Source organism: Brienomyrus brachyistius, chromosome 17 (assembly GCF_023856365.1).
Source record: "Brienomyrus brachyistius isolate T26 chromosome 17, BBRACH_0.4, whole genome shotgun sequence".
Taxonomy (NCBI): domain Eukaryota; kingdom Metazoa; phylum Chordata; class Actinopteri; order Osteoglossiformes; family Mormyridae; genus Brienomyrus; species Brienomyrus brachyistius.
Window position 1 is genome coordinate 15,586,976 of NC_064549.1, and position 21,341 is coordinate 15,608,316.

Sequence of the window (21,341 nt, forward strand, 5' to 3'; positions counted from 1 at the left end):
AACAAAACACCAAAAAATATGTAAAGCAGAAGCCTAATTTGGGTCTCTTCACACTATAAAGATAGGACACCCACAGAAGATTGGTAGAATACGACTTCTCTTTCGAGGTCATGTTAGACTCACATATTTACAAGCAGCCAGCTGCTCTCGCTGGCTGTGCGCCGCTGCTGGAATCTGGTACCCAAGTATAAAAAGCCAAAAAGCATTTCGGCCTTGGAGTGAGTTAAATATATATTCTTAGGGGTTCAAAGTCATGCCAAAGTTTCCCACGCAGGCTGCTTTCGAATCATACGCCATCAGCAGAGAACTTTCTAAAAATAAACCCTCCCTACCCTAGATGAGCACATTAATATTTACTAATGAAAATTATCTTAACTGCCTGCATCCAGTGGTGAAAGAAATAGGTATGCCTGGATTGGCAGTCTTGCGTTGGGCTGACTCAGCCTCAAAACCTTTATTTTTGCTTTAAACTACTTTTAATTACAACACAAAGTAAGACGCCATTAAACTAATTTATTCTGCATCTAGTGTCTGATTATGGGAAGTCTCAACTGAGCTCATTTTAAGATTATTAAACCTCAGTTCACACACGACCACTTAATTGCCATTCATAAACCTTAAAATGAGGGCAACAGTCATTTCAGATACTTATCCAAGACATGCTGAATTGCTATGTATGGGGTGCCAGAATATGCACAGAGTGAGCAAAAAAGTGCAGGCAACAGGTGGAATAATGTAAAGAACCAAGGAAATGCATTTGTCTGGCACTTTATTAAACATCCTGGTATTCTTAGGGCTAAAACCTAATAAGTGTCTTCAAATAAAATGAGGTAAAGAAAGAGGCTAGGCCACTAATGAGGACATCACGAAAAACAGCATCATGTCTTGAGAAGTCAAGAACGTTCTGATGGCAATGGGGGCTCCTCTTCCCTTTTTTTAGCAGCCCTGACAACAAGACTTCATCTTGAACAATTTCCAGTTCTACCGGAGATTTCAAAACATCTTTGTTCAGACGGTTTTTTGGGGTGTTTCAGCTGCTATTTCTTTTCTTGGTAAAGCAACTTGGATGAGCCTGGTTGCAGCATGTGGCGAACCTGGCAAAGCAGCTAACCAGCTAGGGAAATGACAGCACAGATATACAACATGCTATAGATCTTCAGTACTTATTTTTATGTCCACCTATGTATACAATCTCTATATTGCCATATCATGTAATCATAACCATCATTGTGTTACATCACTGTGGCAAGGTCAGACCACAAGTCTCTTTCCATGGATACAGACCCTGTACCTGATTGCCCCAGGGCCGCTTCACAGTGGGATGGCTCCCTTGGGAGCAAACTAGGCGGCATCCTTAAGAAATGCCTGAACCTTAGCTGACTCTCAATCCGAAGGAGAAGCAGCTCTATTTAAAGATCTTCTGAATCCCTGAACTCCTCATCTTGTTAAGCAGAATGAGCCAGGAAACCGTGAAGAGAAGCCTCATCTCAGCTGCTCATACTCCGTCGTTACCCACAGGTCATCACCGTAGGTCAGGAGAGTCATGCAGGTTAAGTGGTAAACTTCAAAGCTCCCACTCAGGCCACAAACCTGCTTAATGTCCGCAAAACTGCAGCCACCAAACCGATTGTCCTCCTGAAATACTCAAACCACAGACTCTGCCCTCTCGAATAAAAGGTACAATATGCTATTTTTCGAAAGAACATCATGACCTCATACTTGGAGGTTCCATCCACCAAACCTCACACTTGACATCGAAACACTTCAGTGCACACAGGAGTGCCTGTATGCATGAGGCCAAAAGCATCTGCAAATAGCAGGGATGTCACCTCTAACCCCCTCATATCAGACTGTCCTCCAATCACGGCAGCATCTTCATGGAAAATCACAAACAAGAGAAGGAGAGAGAAAGAGAAGATGCACCCATGAGGGTGGCAATTGCCTCCTCTAAATGACTTTGCTCCAAGAATGTAGGCACAATACTTGCAGCATTCATACAGGAAGTAAACAGCAGATAGCAGTAGCCCTGGTACCTCATTTCTTACAGTGCTTCTCGCATTGATTGAGTCTTGGCTGTCCAACACCTTGTTGGGGGATTGTGGTTTGTCCCTCCTCGGACCACTCTCTGTAGGTACTCACCACTGCTGACCATGAGTACTCCACAAGGCTAGCAGCTTCAGAAATAGTCTGAGCATGATTAGGCCCTTGTCAAAGTCACTCACATCTTCATTCCCCTGCCTATTTCTTCTACATTGTTTACTATAAGTACCAAATGTTAGCTTAACGTGTAATAAATACTAGACCCTGACACCCACCTTCTATAAGATAATTGTGCACTTCACATGGGGTTGGTCATTATAATTTGGTTCACTGGTGTATATAAAGTGTTACACAGAATCAAAATAAAGTATATGAACTGACTAGAGGGTTATAAACTCTAGAACAGTACTGATTAAGAACAATGAAACATCAAAGTGCCATTGATGTGCAAAATGTGCAAAGAGTGCAGTTATGAGGTATCTGCATTGGTTCCCCTGAATCCTTGGTTTGACCACTGAGCACTTTCCCTTCAGGAGCCTGGTAATGGCTTTCCTAGGACAGTGTTTGTCGTTCCGTTCCTCTGGGACCCGCAAACAGTCTACCGCTGGGAGTTGTGAGGGAGCAGGAACTGAGGACCAGGTTGACAATGTTCTAGGAGGTCTGGGATTTCCCGACAGCTGTAACACACCACCCAGTTCCCCACTCCGAAATAATAACTCCACGTCCAGGTCAGCAGTACTTTACCCGCTTTCCATGCAACACTGAAGAAGCATGTCAAACCAGTCACTCCAACATCATTCAGTGTCTTCAACATCTCAAGATGGATTTTATCTGCCCAGGAGTCTTTGCACCACTCTAATCCACTTGGAGATTCCGATTGTACTACATGGTGACAGAGCATGTCCATCAATTCAGCCATTTTCTAAGAAATGTATCAAATTGAATTAAATTTAAACAGAATTTTGTGCTCTTTTAGCATAACGGAATGACCCTAGGATCAATACATTTCACATATTAGGAGAGAAAAAGTATAACTGCTTAAACTGCCAAAATTGGAACAAACACATCCAAAGATAAACAGATCATTTAATAACCTGGCCATCTCTCCCAAGCCCTTAACAGTCCCTAGTAATGGCAGCATTGTATAAAAAACTAACTGGGATTTAACTCTGACTAAATGGAGACATTTGTTTCTTGGAAGAAAAGGGAGGGAAAATCAAAATGGTATAATGAAGAGCAGAGACACCACATTGTCCACAAAGGTGAGCATGGTCAAATCCATAGTGTTTCCAGTAGTGATGCATGGATGTGAGAACTCGACTGGTAGTACAGCTGAATGCAAAAGAATAAACAAAGTCAAACTGATGTTGGAGGAAACTGTTAAGAGTACAGTGAGTTTGGTGGATAGAAAGAAAAACAAACAAATCAATTGAAAAACATCTGATTTCACCTTGGAAGGACTGATGAGACAGAAGCTGAAATTTTGGACATCATCATAAGATATGATTTGCTGGGGATGAATCTCATGATGGGGACAACTGAAGCCAAAATGAGAAAAGGAAGACAGGCTGAGAGGGATTGACAGCACTGCCTGCATGAGGAAGGCTACGAGATCATGAAGAGTCAGACAACTTAATGACTAAACACGAAAAATAACCCACTGAAATTCTACTTGTGGCTCAATTACTTGTTAATTGGCAGGTTTTTCCATCGTCATCTAGTAGCTTATTTCCTATATAACCTGCACCACAGAGAAGCTTAATTAATGAAAAAAAAAATATATGCCTCAATGAATCTCAAAAAATAGCCTCAAATGATGAGTTAACCATACATGTGTTCAAAGAATTCAGATTTCAGTTCACTATTCAGCATACAGGATGTTCAGTGAACCAATCTCTCAAAATTAGGGAAGAGCATAAATGAATGGGATAATTAGATAAGAACAGGACTCTTTACTTTAACAGCAAATCTACTCCAAAACTGTTGTCAGTAAAATAAAAACTTCAAATAAAGAAAACGTAACAACAAACAGCAGGAGAAACTACAGAAAGCAATCACACAATCAGTATCAAAGGGGTGCCAAGCTGGCACCGTTTTCCAGGTCATTGATGTCCTTTTCATCGAAGAATTAAATCGATTTTATGCAAGCAGACCGGCTGAATAGCAAATGATAGAAGCAGGCCTTAATCTCTTTGAAAGCTGCAAGTCCTTATCACTTAAGACCACCGCTGTACAGCTAGACACAGAAAAGCCTGTCCGTCAGCATAACGCGTACCTCTCTCCGTGTTGGGCACTCCGAGATCAATGGTGGGTATAGAGGGATCCGCATGATCACTGTAGTACTCCAGTAGTGCTGCCTCTTTTTCCCAGGTCTTCTTGACCACAGGGACTGTGGAACAATGAGAGAGCTGAACTCAGGGGTGCACAGAGATGGCTATAGAAAGAAAGAAAAAAAAAAAACAGCCGGACAAGATCCGTTTTCAAATCATGCTGTAGTGTAACATATTGTAGACCATAAACATTGAGGGTGAAGACGTCTGTGTCTGCATGGAGCCAATGAAAAGGGCACATTGTGCTCCAAGGTAGCGCTGATGGGCAGCAAAGGGCACAAGTGCTAATCATTGCCGAATGGCAGAACTGTCAGTGTTAGAAAGAATCTCAGTAGAAATTAAAAGGCACATATACCTGGGTATTCAAGTGTCATGGGGGGGTATTCACACTGTCATAAGCAGACTACCATAAGACACTCACTCATCCTTTACAGTGCTCATTTGCGTACTGCTACACTGTGTGGCTTTAGAAAACAGAACACTAGGCAAGAAATTAAGTCTTGGGGTCAAACCTATAACGATGAATGATTATGCACATCACTACAGGTCAATTCAGCTGATTTTCTGTTATTGTTTGCCACAGTAAGGTAGGACCAAGACTGGGCAATGAAAATGATCAACTTGTGATCAAGTAAAATTAAACAATATAAAAATGAGAAACTTCAATAAACTGTCCACACGGAATACTGACTTATAGCACATATTAGCCCATCGCAACAGACACAACAGCAATTCCAACCAATCATATGGTAGTCTTTTAGGAACGGACAACACAACGCAAGGCTGACTGCTTTAGCAGTGCATACCACGGTATTATTTCGGTATTATCATGGAAGAGATGAGCACTTCCTCAGAGCAAACTTCAAGTGTTCAACTGACAGCTCAGCAGACAACATCTTTTAAAAAAGGAGATCGTGTGAATAAACAAGAGAAAAAGATGTAGGCGGTGTGATGATACTCTGACAATTTTAAGTCCAACATGCATCAGGGCCTAATCATATATTAAGCCAAAAACTTGAGCCAATTAAAGAAACTTTAATATTGCAAACCAGTTTCACCATCTGAAACAGTGCAGTCCAGTGGAACATACAGAACGCAAGTGTGAAGTCACACACACCAGCTATTTGGGTTTCCACTTTCAATCTGAGGAAATACAGAACACCCCCCCAGGCCCCCGGTGATACATTTTTCAAGCTGGAGGACAAATCACATCCCATATTGGTTGACAATGGGACGTGGCCTTTTATTTTCTGAATACAGGAAGAAATTAATCGATTCTTGGTAGTGGTGGAAAAACAGGAGCAAATACTCATGTGATAAAATGCAAAATAGAAAATTAGCAAAAATAGTTTAATGCCCCAAACAGGTTAAGAACTCCTGTATTAGGTGAAGTGGGACAATTTTTAAATATCATCCTCTTTATATGTGGATGGGATTACAGACGGTAAATCACAGACACAAAATAGATCGAGAACTAACCCAAGAAAATCAGTTCTGAAGCTACAACTGATCTGGCTGCATGGCTTTTGGAAACAGAAAAATAGGAAACTGGTGCAGGCTGTTCCACCGCTTCCTATTCCCACATTATAAGGCAATGATTGCAGCCGTGAGGGGATAATAAGGGGCAGGGAAACAAGGGAGGCGTCAGACGAGAGACAGGTGCTTCATCACAGAGGGGCAGCTGTAATGTGAAAACTGCACGCTTTCATGCCTCCAGCAGATGAATGAGCCGGTGCGATACTGCCTGGAAATGTGAGTTTATTTTATGTACAGTACGGTTGGGATCATCTCACTATTTTAAAAAGTGGCTGCTAGTCAGTCAGGACATGAAGGTTTCATTAAGTCCCCATTTAGAAAATGAGAAAACCCCATTGCTAGGATGCAGCCATTTGATGTTTTTCCTCTGTTTTGTGTCAGTGCCACTTCAGATTTCAAAAATCTTAATCCTTTTTACAGTTTGCTAAAGCACGTTTCCTAAAACCTTTTCTCCTGTTTTGAAAACAGTAAACACCAAATCCAATTTTCAAAATTATATTAAAAAAACCGGTGACTCGTCTTACAAAATCAAAGTCTACTCAAAACTATTTTAACTTTGCTCAAAACCAAACACTGCATTCAGGTCACACACAAATACAATACATAAAAACTACTGAGCATTCATTACACATTACAGCGAAAAACTGAGAACATAGTCAGTCAAAAATGCTCCTGGCATGTAGAGAAACATGTTTACTGAGAATATGTATTTTTGGCAGTTTAGTTGCAAAATTGGAAACCAACGGCACTATAGTGACTATAGTGAAAATCATTTAGCAAAAATGTCTGTATACAACTATGTGTAAAGCAATATGTAATGTTTGCAGTATTCAGCATTCCAAAAAAGTTACTATAAAAGGACAAAGCAAAAAAATCCAAATGAAAAACACATTTCAGTAAAACATACAACTGCCAAGCCAAAGTCAAGGAAGAATATTCATTCCGTTCCCATCATCACGTCTCAAGGCTGGGTCAGGACAGAAACATCTGTAGGGCTGCCACTAACAACTATTGTTCTATGGATTAATCTATTGACTATTTAACCGATTGGTTGATTAATCCGAATGATTAATTTTCCTCCAGAAAATCAAATAGACCGTTTCATTTAAGTTAGTTTTATTTTGACAACAAACTGAATGGTATTACTGGCTTTAGATAATGGATGGTTTTTCGGCCCTATACGAACAATATTTTTCAATTCAATAAGCAAATTAGTAGTATGCCTAAAATATTAATGAGATGCGTACTGTGACTCCCAAAGGTTAGTAATCTGTATCGATTTTCTGTATTTTATCTTATTAAATTGGTCAGTGGAGCACACCAAATGCGACTTTCAGTAAATCAAGGAAGCGATGAGCACTGAAGCTCTGCAACCACAACATGTTTAAAAGAGGAGATATTGTGGATTAACAAGGTAAAAAGATGGTGATAGTGTGGCGATGTGTGTTGCTGATTGAAGTTCGACACTTTTTTGTAGATAGTTTCCATTCTAATTTAGTATATGTTTTTGCTTCAATTTCAGTTTACCATAACAACAGTGGTCCAAACCAGCCCAATATGCAGGAACATGCACTGCCACGTCAATCCTCGCAGAATAACCCCAGATTTTAGCGATTCTAAAATGGAGTAGGCAGACAACTTTATGGCTTTAGTAATGAGTATATTTAGCAATGACAAGGACAAAAGATACTAAACGCTCTCTTTACTAATGGTAATTTAATAAACATGAATAGACAATACATGCAGTGGTTTTGCTTATTCTAGCAGTTCAGAATAGTTCCTGTGTGTTTTCTCTTCAGGCCCTCGCACATAGTGTTGGTGCCTGTTTAGTATGCCATCGAATTTTGCACAGTGTAAAAATACATTTTTGTTTTGTGATAATTTGAACTACTCCCATAATTATGTAGTGACGTTAAAGAACTTTTTTTTTATGAATTAAAGCATTATAGAAATCATAATGGTAATTACATTAAAATAAAAAAATGACGCGTCGATTTAAAATATTGATTTCGACGCATTTTCAGCTTTGCTGTTATCGACTGTCGACTAATGGCAGCAGCCCTAGACATTTGTCTGCATCACAGGTAATGTTCTCCCTTGCTAAACAACAGGGGAAGAATCCTTTGTTAAGACCCGTTCATACCCTGACATCACAATTCACCTACGGTACTTGCACACTCTGATCTAGTCATTCATTGGCTTATACACGTTTAGAATTGTGTGCGAACGGTTTTGAACCATTATGCTAAAATATTTCATCAATGCTCGCTATGGTGCGCAAATGTATTTCAATGAATGAAACCTATTCACGTGTGATTCAGATATGCAAATAGTCAAATTAGGTGAAATAAGGTTAGAATTTGTACAAATGAGTTATTGATTTGATAAATGACAGTTTTGACAACTGCTGCTTTTGTTAAAAGAAGTTTAGGGTTTTAGTAATTCAGAAATACTAATTTATAAAAGTAACGAGATTATGGGGCTAATTAATAAACAGGTTACAGGAGAATCCTGTCTACCATATGCTTCAATGCTCAGTCATCTTCTTGCAATCATTGTACTATGTGAAGATATTTGTACTGTCAAGACTTCATCTGTGTAAGGTCACAAATCCATCAAAGACGACAGTGACTGATGTATTAAAAGCAGAAGATTGTAGGTAGGATTGTAGAGAAAATGTAGACTCTGGTACAATTTCCCACTATTGATGGGGAAAAAAAACATATAATGATGAAAAGAAAAAAAATAGTATCACAAATACCTTATAAATTTAATTCCACCAAGAGGAACAGATGATGGGGTGAAAGTAAACTAACACGAAGATGTCACATGACAAATGAACAGCTTGCCGGACATGAAAGACCTCACCAGGCTGAAAAATCACAGCCCAAAATTTCTCCTGCATGAGTTTCATCACAGTCTTTGAAGTGTGAAGGTGCAGTTAATATTCTGAAACCCTCTGAAACACACAGGCTGAGGGTACTGAGAAACCAAGCAAGCCGTGGTGGCATCAAGAGGTGGTATGTAGCTAAAAAAAAAAAGCCGGCTAGTTATTTGCTATTTCTGGGAAAGGTGCTAACAGTTGGCCTATGCTACTGTAAATGGGATAAGGTGATAATACCGTATATAAATAGAGCTTAAATAACTGCAGAATAATCCCATGCAGTAGAGATATTATTGAAAGCAGATAACATATAGATGTAGAAAACTGATCTTCAGACCAAAGGAAAAAAAGAATCCATGAGAAAAGAATAAAAAAAAAAAAAATAAATATCTAATTTAACCCATTATAGAATATTCTGCTGTTTATACAGGGGTGAAACTGTCAACTATGCAAAGCACGTCAGGATAAAGGACCTGCTCTATAAATAAATATTTATTTATAAATAAATATTTATAAATATACTACTTCTTCCTTTTCTTTTTTTAAATAAACTGAGAAAGTAGCTATCAAGGCTCGACTCACCTCTCTCCGCATGGAACTTCTGACACGTTTTCACGGCAACAAAGATGTCCTCCTTCTTCACTGGCTCCCCCTTTTAATGACGAAGATGAAATAACTGGCTAGTTACTAAAAGTCTAGCTGTGTCACTGTACTATTCATTTTCTAAAACGGTAGCAGACAGAGGCCAACACGCTCATTCAGTGAGGCGGGGGGGGGGGGGGGGGTAAAATCTTGTCTATTTCTGACTTTTTAAATTAAGCTCTGGATAAAAAAAAAAAGGGCTTTTAAGGTAAATTAGTGTGCCGTGTGCTAAGAAATGGGGGCTGCATTTATCACTCTGTTACACGTCACGCTGTGGATTTCTTGGTATGGACCAGGACGCAGTGTTCCCAGTGGGGTGCTAATTAAACCCCTTGCTTAAGAGCAAACAGACAGCGGATGGCTGCACAAGCCTCACTGGGGCTCACAGCTGTGGGGAGAGCATGAATGAGTGACATCCTGCCTGTCGAAGGCCCTTCGTCTCTATTTGCAAAGTGAGCAACCAGCGTTTTGCAACTTAAGAGCGCATCTTAATTTCAGTTCACAGAAGATGCTTTGCTCAATGTTTCAAAGAAGACTTGATGGCGTAGCTGCAGGGGGGGAGAAGCACGTGGCCAGACTAGCTAGGGGCTGAAAGAGCTGGCCATTCGCAGCCCATCAGCCTCTCCAGGCCGGCGGGGAGGGGGGCACTAGTGGTTCTGCAGGAACCCCCGAAAATGGCTGAGCATGAGGGGACCACTGGGGTGACTCCCTGATCACACCACTGCCTGGGTGCCTCTGACTAGCGTTTCAGCACCTTCCTCTCCCAAGATGCATATTTCTTTCATTTTCTTTTCTTTCCTTTTGTTAATAAAGCCCCACCTAGTGTCTGGGCGGCCCTGCCATACTGCATAGGTTAGGTAATATGCATGTTGGATGCCAACATTGGCGTTTGTCAACTCAGTAGGGAGAGAACAACATAGAGAGGTCAGGGATTTAGGGGCTTAAGTGCACAGGAAAGACAGTTGAGGAGGGAGCTCCACAATGAGAGACGTACACACAGGGGAAGCTGAGCGTCGAGGGTGGTGGCACAGCGCCAGGCGTTGGGATGGTCCTCCGGATCAGTGCAGAGCTCCGGAATCACAGTCAGAGCAGGTCCATTTCCATTTTCCCAAATGTAAAGTGCTATCTGAAAGAGGGACAGCTATTTTTAAAACCAAGAAAAAACCTAGCAACAAATTATATTTGCATAATATATATATACATATTTTTTATATACAAGTCTTAGGAATTCAAAAGAAATGTTTAAAGCTACTTATCTGGGTAGTAAGTTGCACATTTGCTCAGAACAAAAAACACAGTTAATAGTAGAACATGTAAATTTAGAGCAACACAAAAAAACTAGCAAAAATTTCTTCTTTTCTCCAAAACGTTACTGATATCTAGTTGGCTACGGGCTTGGATACTTTTGGAATATCAGGTTAAAAATGCCCATTATCAATCATCTTGGTCTTAAAAAGTGTTTTTGTCTGAGGGATTAAAATACAAATGGCAAACAATCATCTTATTTTAAAGCTTGGTAAATACAGGCTGCTGCCTGCCACTGTGGTGACTGAAACAGCCTGCTGCACTTAAAAGGCTCTGGCCTTGCATGAGGCACCACAATAAATCAGCTCGTCTAGCAGGGCGCTCAACAATTACAAGGTCAATTTAGAGAAGCCCATCTCTGAAAATGGACCTTCATGGAAACAAATGCCTTTGTAAACACAAGCAAGCATGCTAATGAATCATCAGCAAATGACAAAGCAGGACACTAATGTAATAAAATGGGATTTTTTCCAACTGGCACAATATGTTGCGACAGTGAACCCCAAGCCATCCTCTGCAAACCTCTCAGCTATTCCCACTAATCTAATTAATGATTTTCCGTTTCAAATTAAAAATGACTGATTCTTGGGACATTGTTAGCAAAAATCTAAAGTACCAATGTGGTGAAGTCTAAACAAGCCCATATCAGCATATTTTTATTAGGATATCAACCAAAAATCTAGTCATCTTACCTCGTGTTTTAAGTCAATAGTAAAGTCAGACTTAAGTGGGTCGTTCTTAAGCTTTTCTGCAAGCCTAGAACATAAAGGCACTGGCTTAGAGCAGTTTCTTTTGGTAAAATAAATGGCACATAAAATTGACTTTGTAGACATAAGGCAAAAGCAAAGCGAGGCCCCAACCGGTTGACGAGGGGGGCACTCAAGGCCCAGGCCGCACCGAAGTCGGGGTATTTGAAGGCGGAGGGGTTGTCGGCGAAGGCATAGTGGTGGATGATGGTGGACTCCTCGTCCTGCAGGGGCTTCCCCAGGAACCACTCCTGAGGAACGAGACCCGGAAACATCAGCTACGAAAGCCTCCACCAGCTGTCGGCCTGTCACCACTGCTATCGCATCACTCCTTTGCTTGGATTTTCATTTCTCTTTACAGTCATTCAGTTGGCAGTCTTGAGGTTTGTCTGCTTTATACAAGCCATTTTTAAACAAACAAGAAAAGGATACATATCGCAGAATACTGGCTTCAACAAATAAAGACTTAGACTTTAATAGAATAAATTACATTTTGATCACCTGCTGCATTCATCACATCAAATATATTTTCAGCTGTACTCTTTGATTAAAAACACATTCGAAAATGTAGTATAAACAGAAATATTATTAAAGTTCATTTACATGTTTTTTTCATATATTGATATTTATATAAATTATAGTATTCTTTTCAAACTGCTTTGTAAACAACGCTAAACTTAGGGATGAATTTTGGGAAAACAAACCATTCTATTCAGTCCACTGGAAATAGGTGAAGTAATTACATATTCATACAGCAACAGGATGTCAACTGCAATGAATTGTTTGTTCCCCCTACAAAGATTTAATTTCATCAGTGGAATTTGCCATCATTTGTCATCTATCTTCCTTTGTCCTTCACTGTCAGGTGTCTAGAGCACCCAGAGCTTGTTCCACACCACAGATGTGGTAACAAACACACCCCTGCTATGCCCTTACCAAAATGCGTTTTGCAACATGCCAAACCGGAGCAAGGCATAAAAGCAATGCCCAATGCAGCAAACATTTAAAATACATAAAACTTGATAAAATACATTTATGAAAGATTATTCCAATTAAAAACTGGCATTACTGCACCTCAGTACCGCTGAAGCTTGCAGTGCTCTTGCAGTGTATGTTTTAGGACTGCAGTAAATTACTTCTCACATTATTTTTATATTCATATTGTATCTGTATATGGCCATCAGGTAATAACTAAATATCTTTTCATCCTGTTCTCCCAAAGGTCAATCAGATTCAGTGTGGATGACTTTGCAGAGTACAGCAAATTCAGATTAAAAACTGTGGGAGAATACAAATAGGTAGCTGCAGTGTGAAAAGTTCTACTTTGAAATTTATTCAGAGTAGTCCATTATATTTAAAGATGTCATTAAAGCCTGTTTCTGACTTAACACTATCACTTATCAGGTGCTTCTATTTAAAATCAATGCAATTTTCTAACACATTAACTGTGGAATATTCAGATATGTAACAGAGCTTAGATTACATATATCCCACAAATTACAGATTTATGTATGCATGTATTCGGAATTCTGGAGACTGCCCCCCCCCCCCCAAGTACAACTTACAGACTACAAGAAAAGCAAAAGAATTATTATTAATATTATTACTATGACTCTTACTGACCCCTATGGGGAGATTCTCTTCTCACCCACCCCATCTTACTCTCCATAGCACAGACACACATGTAAGTGAGAACAAGTTTGGCAGTGAAGGGCAGCCAGCTGCAGCAGTGCCCATGGAGCTGGGGGTTAAGGGCCTTGCTCAATGGCACACATACATGTGACTATTCTGCCTGGTAGCCTGATGATCCAAGTTAAATATCCACTGTCTTTACCTGTGCAGTGGGAGGGCAGTACAGTAACAACAGGCACGACACAGTGTCGACTGCAGATAACAGATAGTCTACTGATAATGCAGTAACCGATTCTGTTTATTCCAGTGGCCTCAGAGACGTACACCAATTTTAGTAGGCTGAGCCACAAAATGAACAATTTTTTTTTTTTTTTATAAATGAACTCGTTGTCCTCTGCAAAATGACAGCCAAGGGAGTTGAGAAGAGATTCCAGGACAAACCTGGCAAACTCACTTTCTTGGCGTCGTACTTTCCAAGGATCTCAAGCAGCTTGTCCAGCTTCACGTTCGTTTCTTCCTCCAGGAACACGATCCAGGAGGAGTTTCTTCCGTAGGATGCAGAAAAGCTGGGAAATTGTGGTGGGGGGGCAGGGGCAGGAGGGTAAGTGAAAGACACTACTGACACACTAGAAAATGTACAATTAATCCAACCATCGTGCATACTGCAGTCCAAAAAAAAGGAAAAAGGAAAATTACAGAAATGAAGAGTTAACTTTCAAATCTGCCAGCCCACCGCTACAGGTTATGTACAGGTACATGATACAATGTTTCATTGTGAAATGTGTAACAATGTTTTTTCATTGTTCCTTTGTCCTTTGAGAGGTACAAACAGCATGATTTCATTGCTCTAGCATCTCTTGAGAATTAGGCAAAAACTTCAGAATCCTGTTCATTCGAGAGAGTACAGTACTGCAGAGTACAGAGTACTTTATTATTACACCATAATTACGTGCAAATTTCTCTTTACCATATGTATGTAAACGAAAATCACATTATACATGGGGTCCAGGGATGGTTCACTATTATATGCAGTTTTGGCCATCCCTGGTAGATATGTGGAAAAAACATTATGTATTATGGATGAATACACAAATGGGTATTGCAAATATTTATTTCAAATCATGTGCAACAACTGCAGTGGAATGTTCACTTTTTCAGGCACACTCAGTCCAAGGAACAATCGCATACAATAAAGCAGAAACAGACAAGATATGCAATGGTACGGTGAAGATAAGCAACACTTGGACAACTAAATGTTTAATGTTTAACGAAACAGGATTAGTATGTTATTTTATTGACAACGGTGAAGCCAGATTGCTGGTTGAATGAGCAGAGAGCCTTAGGGAGGGGAATGCAACTTCATAAAAGATGCATCTTTGCTTTATGGAAGCCAACAGCAGTTTGAGAAAAAGGCCGGGGTGCTTACAAAGGCAGCAGGGGAAGGATGCTCCAGTCGCCCTCATTATCTGACAGGTTGTGCAGCAGCAGCACAGTAGGTTTGCTCTGTGGGAGATAAAGTCTCTCTCAGAGGCAGCATGCATCTTTGAAAGATCACAATGGTTTGACCTGAGATACAAAAGTAAATTAAAAAAATAAAATACTTCTAAGAGATTCTTGGCAAGCTTATAGCAAACCGCTTTAAATTCTGATTGAACAGTAGGGGTGTGGAAAGATTATTAATACTAGAGGGTTTCTGTCCCTCTGTGGATGTCTCAAAGTTATAATTGTTCTCAGAATTAAGATGTGGCGAATTGTACATTCTCTGGGCAGATTAAAGCAAGATTAAACTGCTAGAAAGTTACTTTTAGTTTCTAAATCATGTAATTAGTTTCTTTCATCAGACGGTTTTCTAGATATTTTTTTTTTTAGTATTGCACAGAAAAATGGATTCTGTCGTCATAGAAACACTCTCCACAGTGCAAGGGCCTGCAGTAATAGAGGACAACACCGGCCCAGATTGGAGAGGGAACGGGGTTTCTGAGATGAATATAGTTTTTGATAGAATTTTATTAAGGTGGCAAAAAAAACAGCAAAATTTACTTTGTGAGAGTCACACATACGTCACAACAAAAGCACTGCAGTGATTTTTAGATACAATAAGCCTCAAAGTACTCTAGCTACTCTACTAGCTAGCAGTCAAACTCTACGCATCTTTCTGTATTTTTATGTCATAAAAAAGCTCAAAAAGAATCTTTAGACAGCCTGAGTACCATAATCGCGTCTCCCTTGGAATATTCAGAGCCTCGCTTTGGCTCTGCAGTAAACAGATCAACAAATTTTAACTAATTCCTAACGCAGGCAGCTTTTCACCTGTCAGCTGCCAGTGAGAATGAGGAGTCAGAGTAAAGCTGCAGTGAATTCTCCTCCAGTGCCTGGAGTGGCTCTTTGCTGAAATTTCCCATCAGCACTCCTGAAGGGCCTGTGGGAGTGTACTGTCAAATGAGACTCTGAATTCGCCATGGAGATAAGATACCGGAGGGGACGTCCTGCCACGGCACTTTGGATTGAAATTTGGGACATACAGGCCCTTTCGACTCAGGTGCTCCCAGACAGGGGCTAATTCATCAAAAGCTGTTACTGAGGCACCAGCAAGCAGCTTAAACCAGCTACACAGACTAGCGGTGTCACCAGCAAGCACATAAACATGGCTGTCAGGCTGCCTAGCTAACCCAGAGGCAAGACATAATTTAAACCAAAAAAAGAAATGTAATCATTTGTAATTGATAATGCGTTATAATGCATTCATAAAGCATTATACACATGGCTATAAAGATTTATAAAAAGGCATAACATTATAGCCATGTTTATTATGCATTATGACCGGCTTATGAAACTCATCTATAATGCATTACATATACCGTTATATTGCATTATAATGGTTTGTATAAACATTCATAACAGTCCCAATGCATAAAACATGACTATAATGTGTTATACTTTTTTTGATAAATATTTATAGCCATGTTTATAATGATTTATGAATGCATTATTTGTGATGAATGTGTTTATAAATTACTAAAAATAAGGCCTTAAGTGAAGTGTTACTGAAAAATCCATTCTCCTACTTCTCAGGAATTACAGCAGTGGATCAGTATAGCACAGTAACATTAATAACAATTTTGAAGATCACAAAGGTTTGACAATAGAATCTTTTCCTTTTGCCAACTGCCTCACCAGTTTTGTTATAGTTCTGTTTCCCTGTTCCCACCATCACCTGCTATAATCTGTCCACTGACATTATATCAACAAATGAAATTTACAAGATTTAGATTAAAAAAATGAAACAAAAGTACTGTATATGTTGACATTGTAAGCCATGTGACAAAAGCACTTCTTAAAGCCCAATTAAAATATGTAAAATGAACGCAGGAGAAAAGAATGACAGGAACACGACTGACACACTCAAATCCTTTCATGTAATAAACCCCCCACAAGACAGTCGTTAAAAATAAAATAAATGAGTCATTCAGCCGCTTTCTGGTTCCCAGCACACGTTTGAAAGGTGCTCCTATTGCACACCCGAGGCGCTTGTCATCCCCATCCCAGCTTCTGCGTTAAGCCTCAGGGCAGGTTTTCTGGCATTACTGCCACTCTCGCTGCTCAATATTCATATTTATCATTCAGTCTTTTCATTATTTTTCAGCGTTTAAAGCAGGACAATAAAAGGTGGTTTTTAATGTCGATCTGTTCGACAGCGTGTAATTTCCAACGTGTCAGCCACAGACTAGCGCCAAAAGACGGCTGGCCATTTGCAGCAGCACAGGTACAGAGGAATTCTTTTTGCATCTCTCATATTACTGTCCTATGCAAGGCAGCCCGGGGGGGTCAGCCAGTGGCCCTGGAGCAGTTTTTAGAGGTTAAGGACCTTGCATATGGGCCGACCATTAATAAGAGTACTCTGCATGCCATGGGATTTGAATTGGCCATCTTCTGATCATGAGTGAAGAGTCGAAAGCTACAGTCACACACTGTCCCAGAATCATGGTTCGAATTAAATAATAATAAAACCAGAAAGAGGCATTTCTACATCCATTGTGTTTACTAATGCAGGCCTGAAGTATCTCAATGCAGCTCCTACAGCAACAAATGTTGTTTACATTACATGGTTTGATGCAACCTCAAACGTTAACAAAAAAAAAACACACCAAATTTGTCAACACAGATGAAAAATACGGCTCCGAAGATGAATGAGTGTCCTGCATCTCAGGGTCACCCCCGGAATTTTATTCAAGTTGAAATTCATAAAATGTTACATTCTGTGGCTTAGCTTTGTTTTTTTTAAAACTGGCTGTGTCCCATGTTGCAAGCAGCAATGTTCAAGAGGACAATGAAACAGATATGGCAGAGAGAGCTGAATGGGTCTGCAGCACGCCCAGACCCTGAACATAATTCAGAGCAAATTCCACAGTCTTATTCCAAGCTCCACAGTTCTTCTTAATTGCACTTCAATATGCTGAAAATATCTTGATTTTGCTATTTCCTAAACATCTGTGGGATTCACTCTGATAATTAACAGTCGGTCTGCTTTCAAATGAAACAATTATGTAAAAGCCCAAAGAAAATTGGGCTTTGTGGTTTCTTGAAGTGGGCTTTAATATTAAAAGTTTCATGCTCTGTAAAAGAATGGAACACAAATTAGCAAGTGCTGCTGCTAATCAGGCATCGTGTAGAAAATATTAGCCTTGTTTTGCAATTTACCTACCACACGCGTTCAAAGTCATTTTAATTTTTCCAAAAACAATCCAGAGACCCCTTTCCCGAGCCAGTATGTGAGCATCCGCGTCTTTAATCACTGATACTCGCCTGCAGTAAACAGTGCTGCTAACAGGCATCATTTCCTCTCTGCCACAAAGAGGAGGAAGCGTAAAGGTACAGGAAGTTTGTTGTGTCACATTGTCAGTTTGGATGTTTCTACTTGTGTTCCAGACTCGGCCGTCCACAACGCCTCCTCGCACCTGTCCTCCTCATATCCAGTGCTTTGTCTGTACGTTGTACAGCTCACACACAGTAGGGCAAAATAAAAAATAAATAAAATCTGCTTCTCTGCTTGCTGTCCAGTTGGCAACCTGCAAGTGGCCCAGCAGGTCGGTGAGAGACGCCCACCTCGTTCCCCCTACGAGTGTAATGGTGGCTTAGCAGCTCTTGTCCTGTACGCAGAGCTCAGAGACAGCTCACCTGCTCCTGACTAGTGATGCTGCACCGTGCCGGAAGGGATGTGTAGGGAGTCACTTATTTTGAGCACTGGGCGTAACAGGGTACCTGCTATACCCTCAGGACCTGCCAGCCTCTAACGATGAGTCACAAAAAACTGACTCACCCAAGACACACCACACTGTAACTATCATCAGTGTAAAAAAATAAATAAAAAAGCACTACATTACATCTGGGGTTATGGAAAAGGAACAGGTCAGTTCCAGAGCTGATCATCTCCAAGCTCAACACGGCACTGCCTCCCTCAATCACACAGCTCACTGTAGAGGTCTTTCCAGAATGTATGCAGGAATTACTCATTTATGAGAGTGATCTGGGAGTCTCTCAACACACAAGTCCAAGTCTTTATGTGCCGTTTTTACTACAATTATTATGGCAACAAGTCATTTACTTTCTTCTTCACTGAAGCATAATACACATATCAACACATAATACAAACGCAGGTCTCACGGGCCCAGTTTACCCCAAACACCAAATGCTTTAAATCGGCATTAAACAGTATTAGCAGTGAAAAGTGCTCAGATGTTCATGAATATATAGAGAGAGGAAGATGGACAAATGTCATCACTCTTTTTAATAAATGCTCAAGGAGACATAAAAGTAAGCCAACACTGAAGGGTTCATCACAAAATCCTGGGTTTATCACACTTCTGTTGTTGACAAAAACACTGGCTGGCCGGCGAGTCCCCAATACAGAGGCAAAAACAGCATATCACACTGCTAAAACCGGAAAATACGCTATGCACCTAATGCATATTAACGTCTGTCCCAACATGACTGACCTCAACCTCACATCCAACAATGTGCAAAGGAGAACACCTACAGAGAGGCACCCCCCCCCAACCCCAGCTGGAGGCTTGAAGCACTGCAGTCTCCTCGCTCAACATCCACCTTCATGACTCACTCCTCTCTGCCAGGTGACACCACTGATATGGTTCATATCAGCAACTCTTCACATTTTGTGCAAGTCAAGGGTGTTTATTTTTAAATTAAAAAACACTCTCACTCCCTTAGCTGACTGCCCTGTGAACAAAAACTCACTTTAGCACACGCACATTAATGCAACTTCTGTTTAAGGGGAAATGGTTCAGACCCCAAATAGAAGAAAATTACAGTGTCATGTATTGCAAATGCAAGAATTCTAACAATGATTTGAGTATAAATGTTCCTGAAGGAACAAATGAAAGAATTCTGGTTTTATTACCTAGTCATTATAATTACAGGACTGCAAGAGCTGTTGTAACTTTAATGTTTCATCAATTTATGCTAAATGTATAATGTATATGTAGAATTACATGCAAACTTCCAGCATGGATAAAAATGTTAGCATTGGTAATAATGTTAAGTTGGAATCTACAATATTCTGTAAATATAGATTTCCACAAAATATTATATATGGATACAAATACATACCAAAAAACTGGACCCTGTTATTTGGTCACATGGAATGCTAAAAAATATTTAATTTTCCTAAACAAGAATAGCTTGGATACAGTTAGTTCAATAGTGGCATCTAGTGGTGATGTATGTAAATGGCATCATTTAAAGTGATTAAATGACAATAATTTATTTTTAAACCACTTAATACTGTTCACAATATAAAAAAAAAATGTTAGCCTGTTTCTCTACAACTCCTTGCTGACTTCCATTACACTAAGACACGACATGGCCAAATATTTCGGTACTTTTCTTCAATAGCAATTAGACCCATTCAAAAAAAAAAAAAAAAAAAAAAAAGGTCAGTACTGGCTGGAACAGCCTTCAGACAAAATAAAGGCAGTAATATGAGTAATACTGTTTAATGGCCTTTGTGCGCTCAGCATGCTTCCTCCTGCATCGCACTCGAGAAAACTGCTGCAGAATCAGGAAAATCTCATTGGTAATAAACAGAAAACATCCTTCTGATGTTCTGAGACATTACAGCACAGATTGATGATGGAACCAGCTGTTCAGACCAGACACTGATGACTGCGGACAGGTGCTTCTGTCTGGTTCTTGTAGCTGTTCTTACAATGAGAAAAGGCAAACTGAGCCTAGGATAAGTCTTTAGGCAGTCCTGAGATGTGGGAGATTGTGTGACAAGCTGCTTCTGTGCGGCATTTTGGAAATCTACTATAGATCATTGCAGTGGCTCTCTCTGGCACCTGGGGCGGCTTGCATTAATAAATGGTCCTGATACTTTAGAGAAATTCACAGAAGATGTGGTCTGAACGCTGATGAGACCCGCAGGGGATAGCATACCTGTCTGATGTTCTCTGCCTGCTGAACGAGACTGGCCTTGCGTTTGTGAGCCCGCTCCACGTGGAATGAGTTCCGCTGGCTCAGAATGACAAACACCACTTCCTGCGAGCCTGAAACACAGTACGGAGGAGCACATTATCAACCTCAATTACTGGAAGGACGAGCACAATTTAGATCTGACACACTAAGGCATCACACTTCAGATCGCATTCCAGTCTCTGACAAGAAGCCCGAGGCAGAATGAAAGCATGCATCTGACCTCGATAGATGCATCAACAAACAGAATAGAGAAACAATTCAATACAAATGGGGGTGGGGGAGTGGGGGAATTCCTTGAAAAGGTTTTTAATTTGAAAAGCACAGAAGAGTTAAGGTGCACGATTTTTTATTAATCTGTGCAGAATACCAGTGTGCTGGTTTCACGACTATCCACTAGGAGGTGTAAATGTCAAAAGTGTGCACCAGGAGAGTGTGCATGACTGGCAGCTCGGCACAATGGCTCCATAATTGTTTCAACACCAGGACTGTGCCTGAGGCCCCTTGTCTTCTTACTGCAAGGTTAACCCTCATTACTGTCAGCCCAGGGGGGCTGCTGGCCTAGGACTGTCCTACCCAGGGAGAGGGACTAATTCACACTTTGCACTGCAGTCTGATAGGCAGTAGGGGGCACAGCAGTTAAGAAGCGTTTCCATGCTCAGACCCCTGTACTGAACCATAGAATAATGAACCACAAAACCACTGCCACAAAAAATATATTTCATCCAGTTTGTGGAA

The 21,341-nt window shown here is 40.3% G+C and overlaps 1 protein-coding gene across 5 annotated transcripts in view; it reads right to left on the minus strand.

Moving 5' to 3' along the window:
• b3glcta (beta 3-glucosyltransferase a) overlaps positions 1-21,341 on the minus strand; it is a 49,395-nt gene that overhangs the window by 4,279 nt on the left and 23,775 nt on the right. For 4 of the 5 annotated variants that reach the window (XM_048980709.1, XM_048980708.1, XM_048980707.1 and 1 more), the window contains 8 exons: positions 20,568-20,677; positions 14,542-14,618; positions 13,570-13,681; positions 11,598-11,734; positions 11,430-11,493; positions 10,427-10,558; positions 9,373-9,442; positions 4,316-4,429 (listed from right to left, as the gene is read on the minus strand). In XM_048980709.1, the coding sequence (XP_048836666.1) occupies positions 4,316-4,429; positions 9,373-9,442; positions 10,427-10,558; positions 11,430-11,493; positions 11,598-11,734; positions 13,570-13,681; positions 14,542-14,618; positions 20,568-20,677 (816 nt within the window). Of the gene's footprint in view, positions 1-4,315; positions 4,430-9,372; positions 9,443-10,426; positions 10,559-11,429; positions 11,494-11,597; positions 11,735-13,556; positions 13,682-14,541; positions 14,619-20,567; positions 20,678-21,341 lie in introns of all 5 variants that reach the window. The other variant, XM_048980706.1, reaches the window with a different exon arrangement.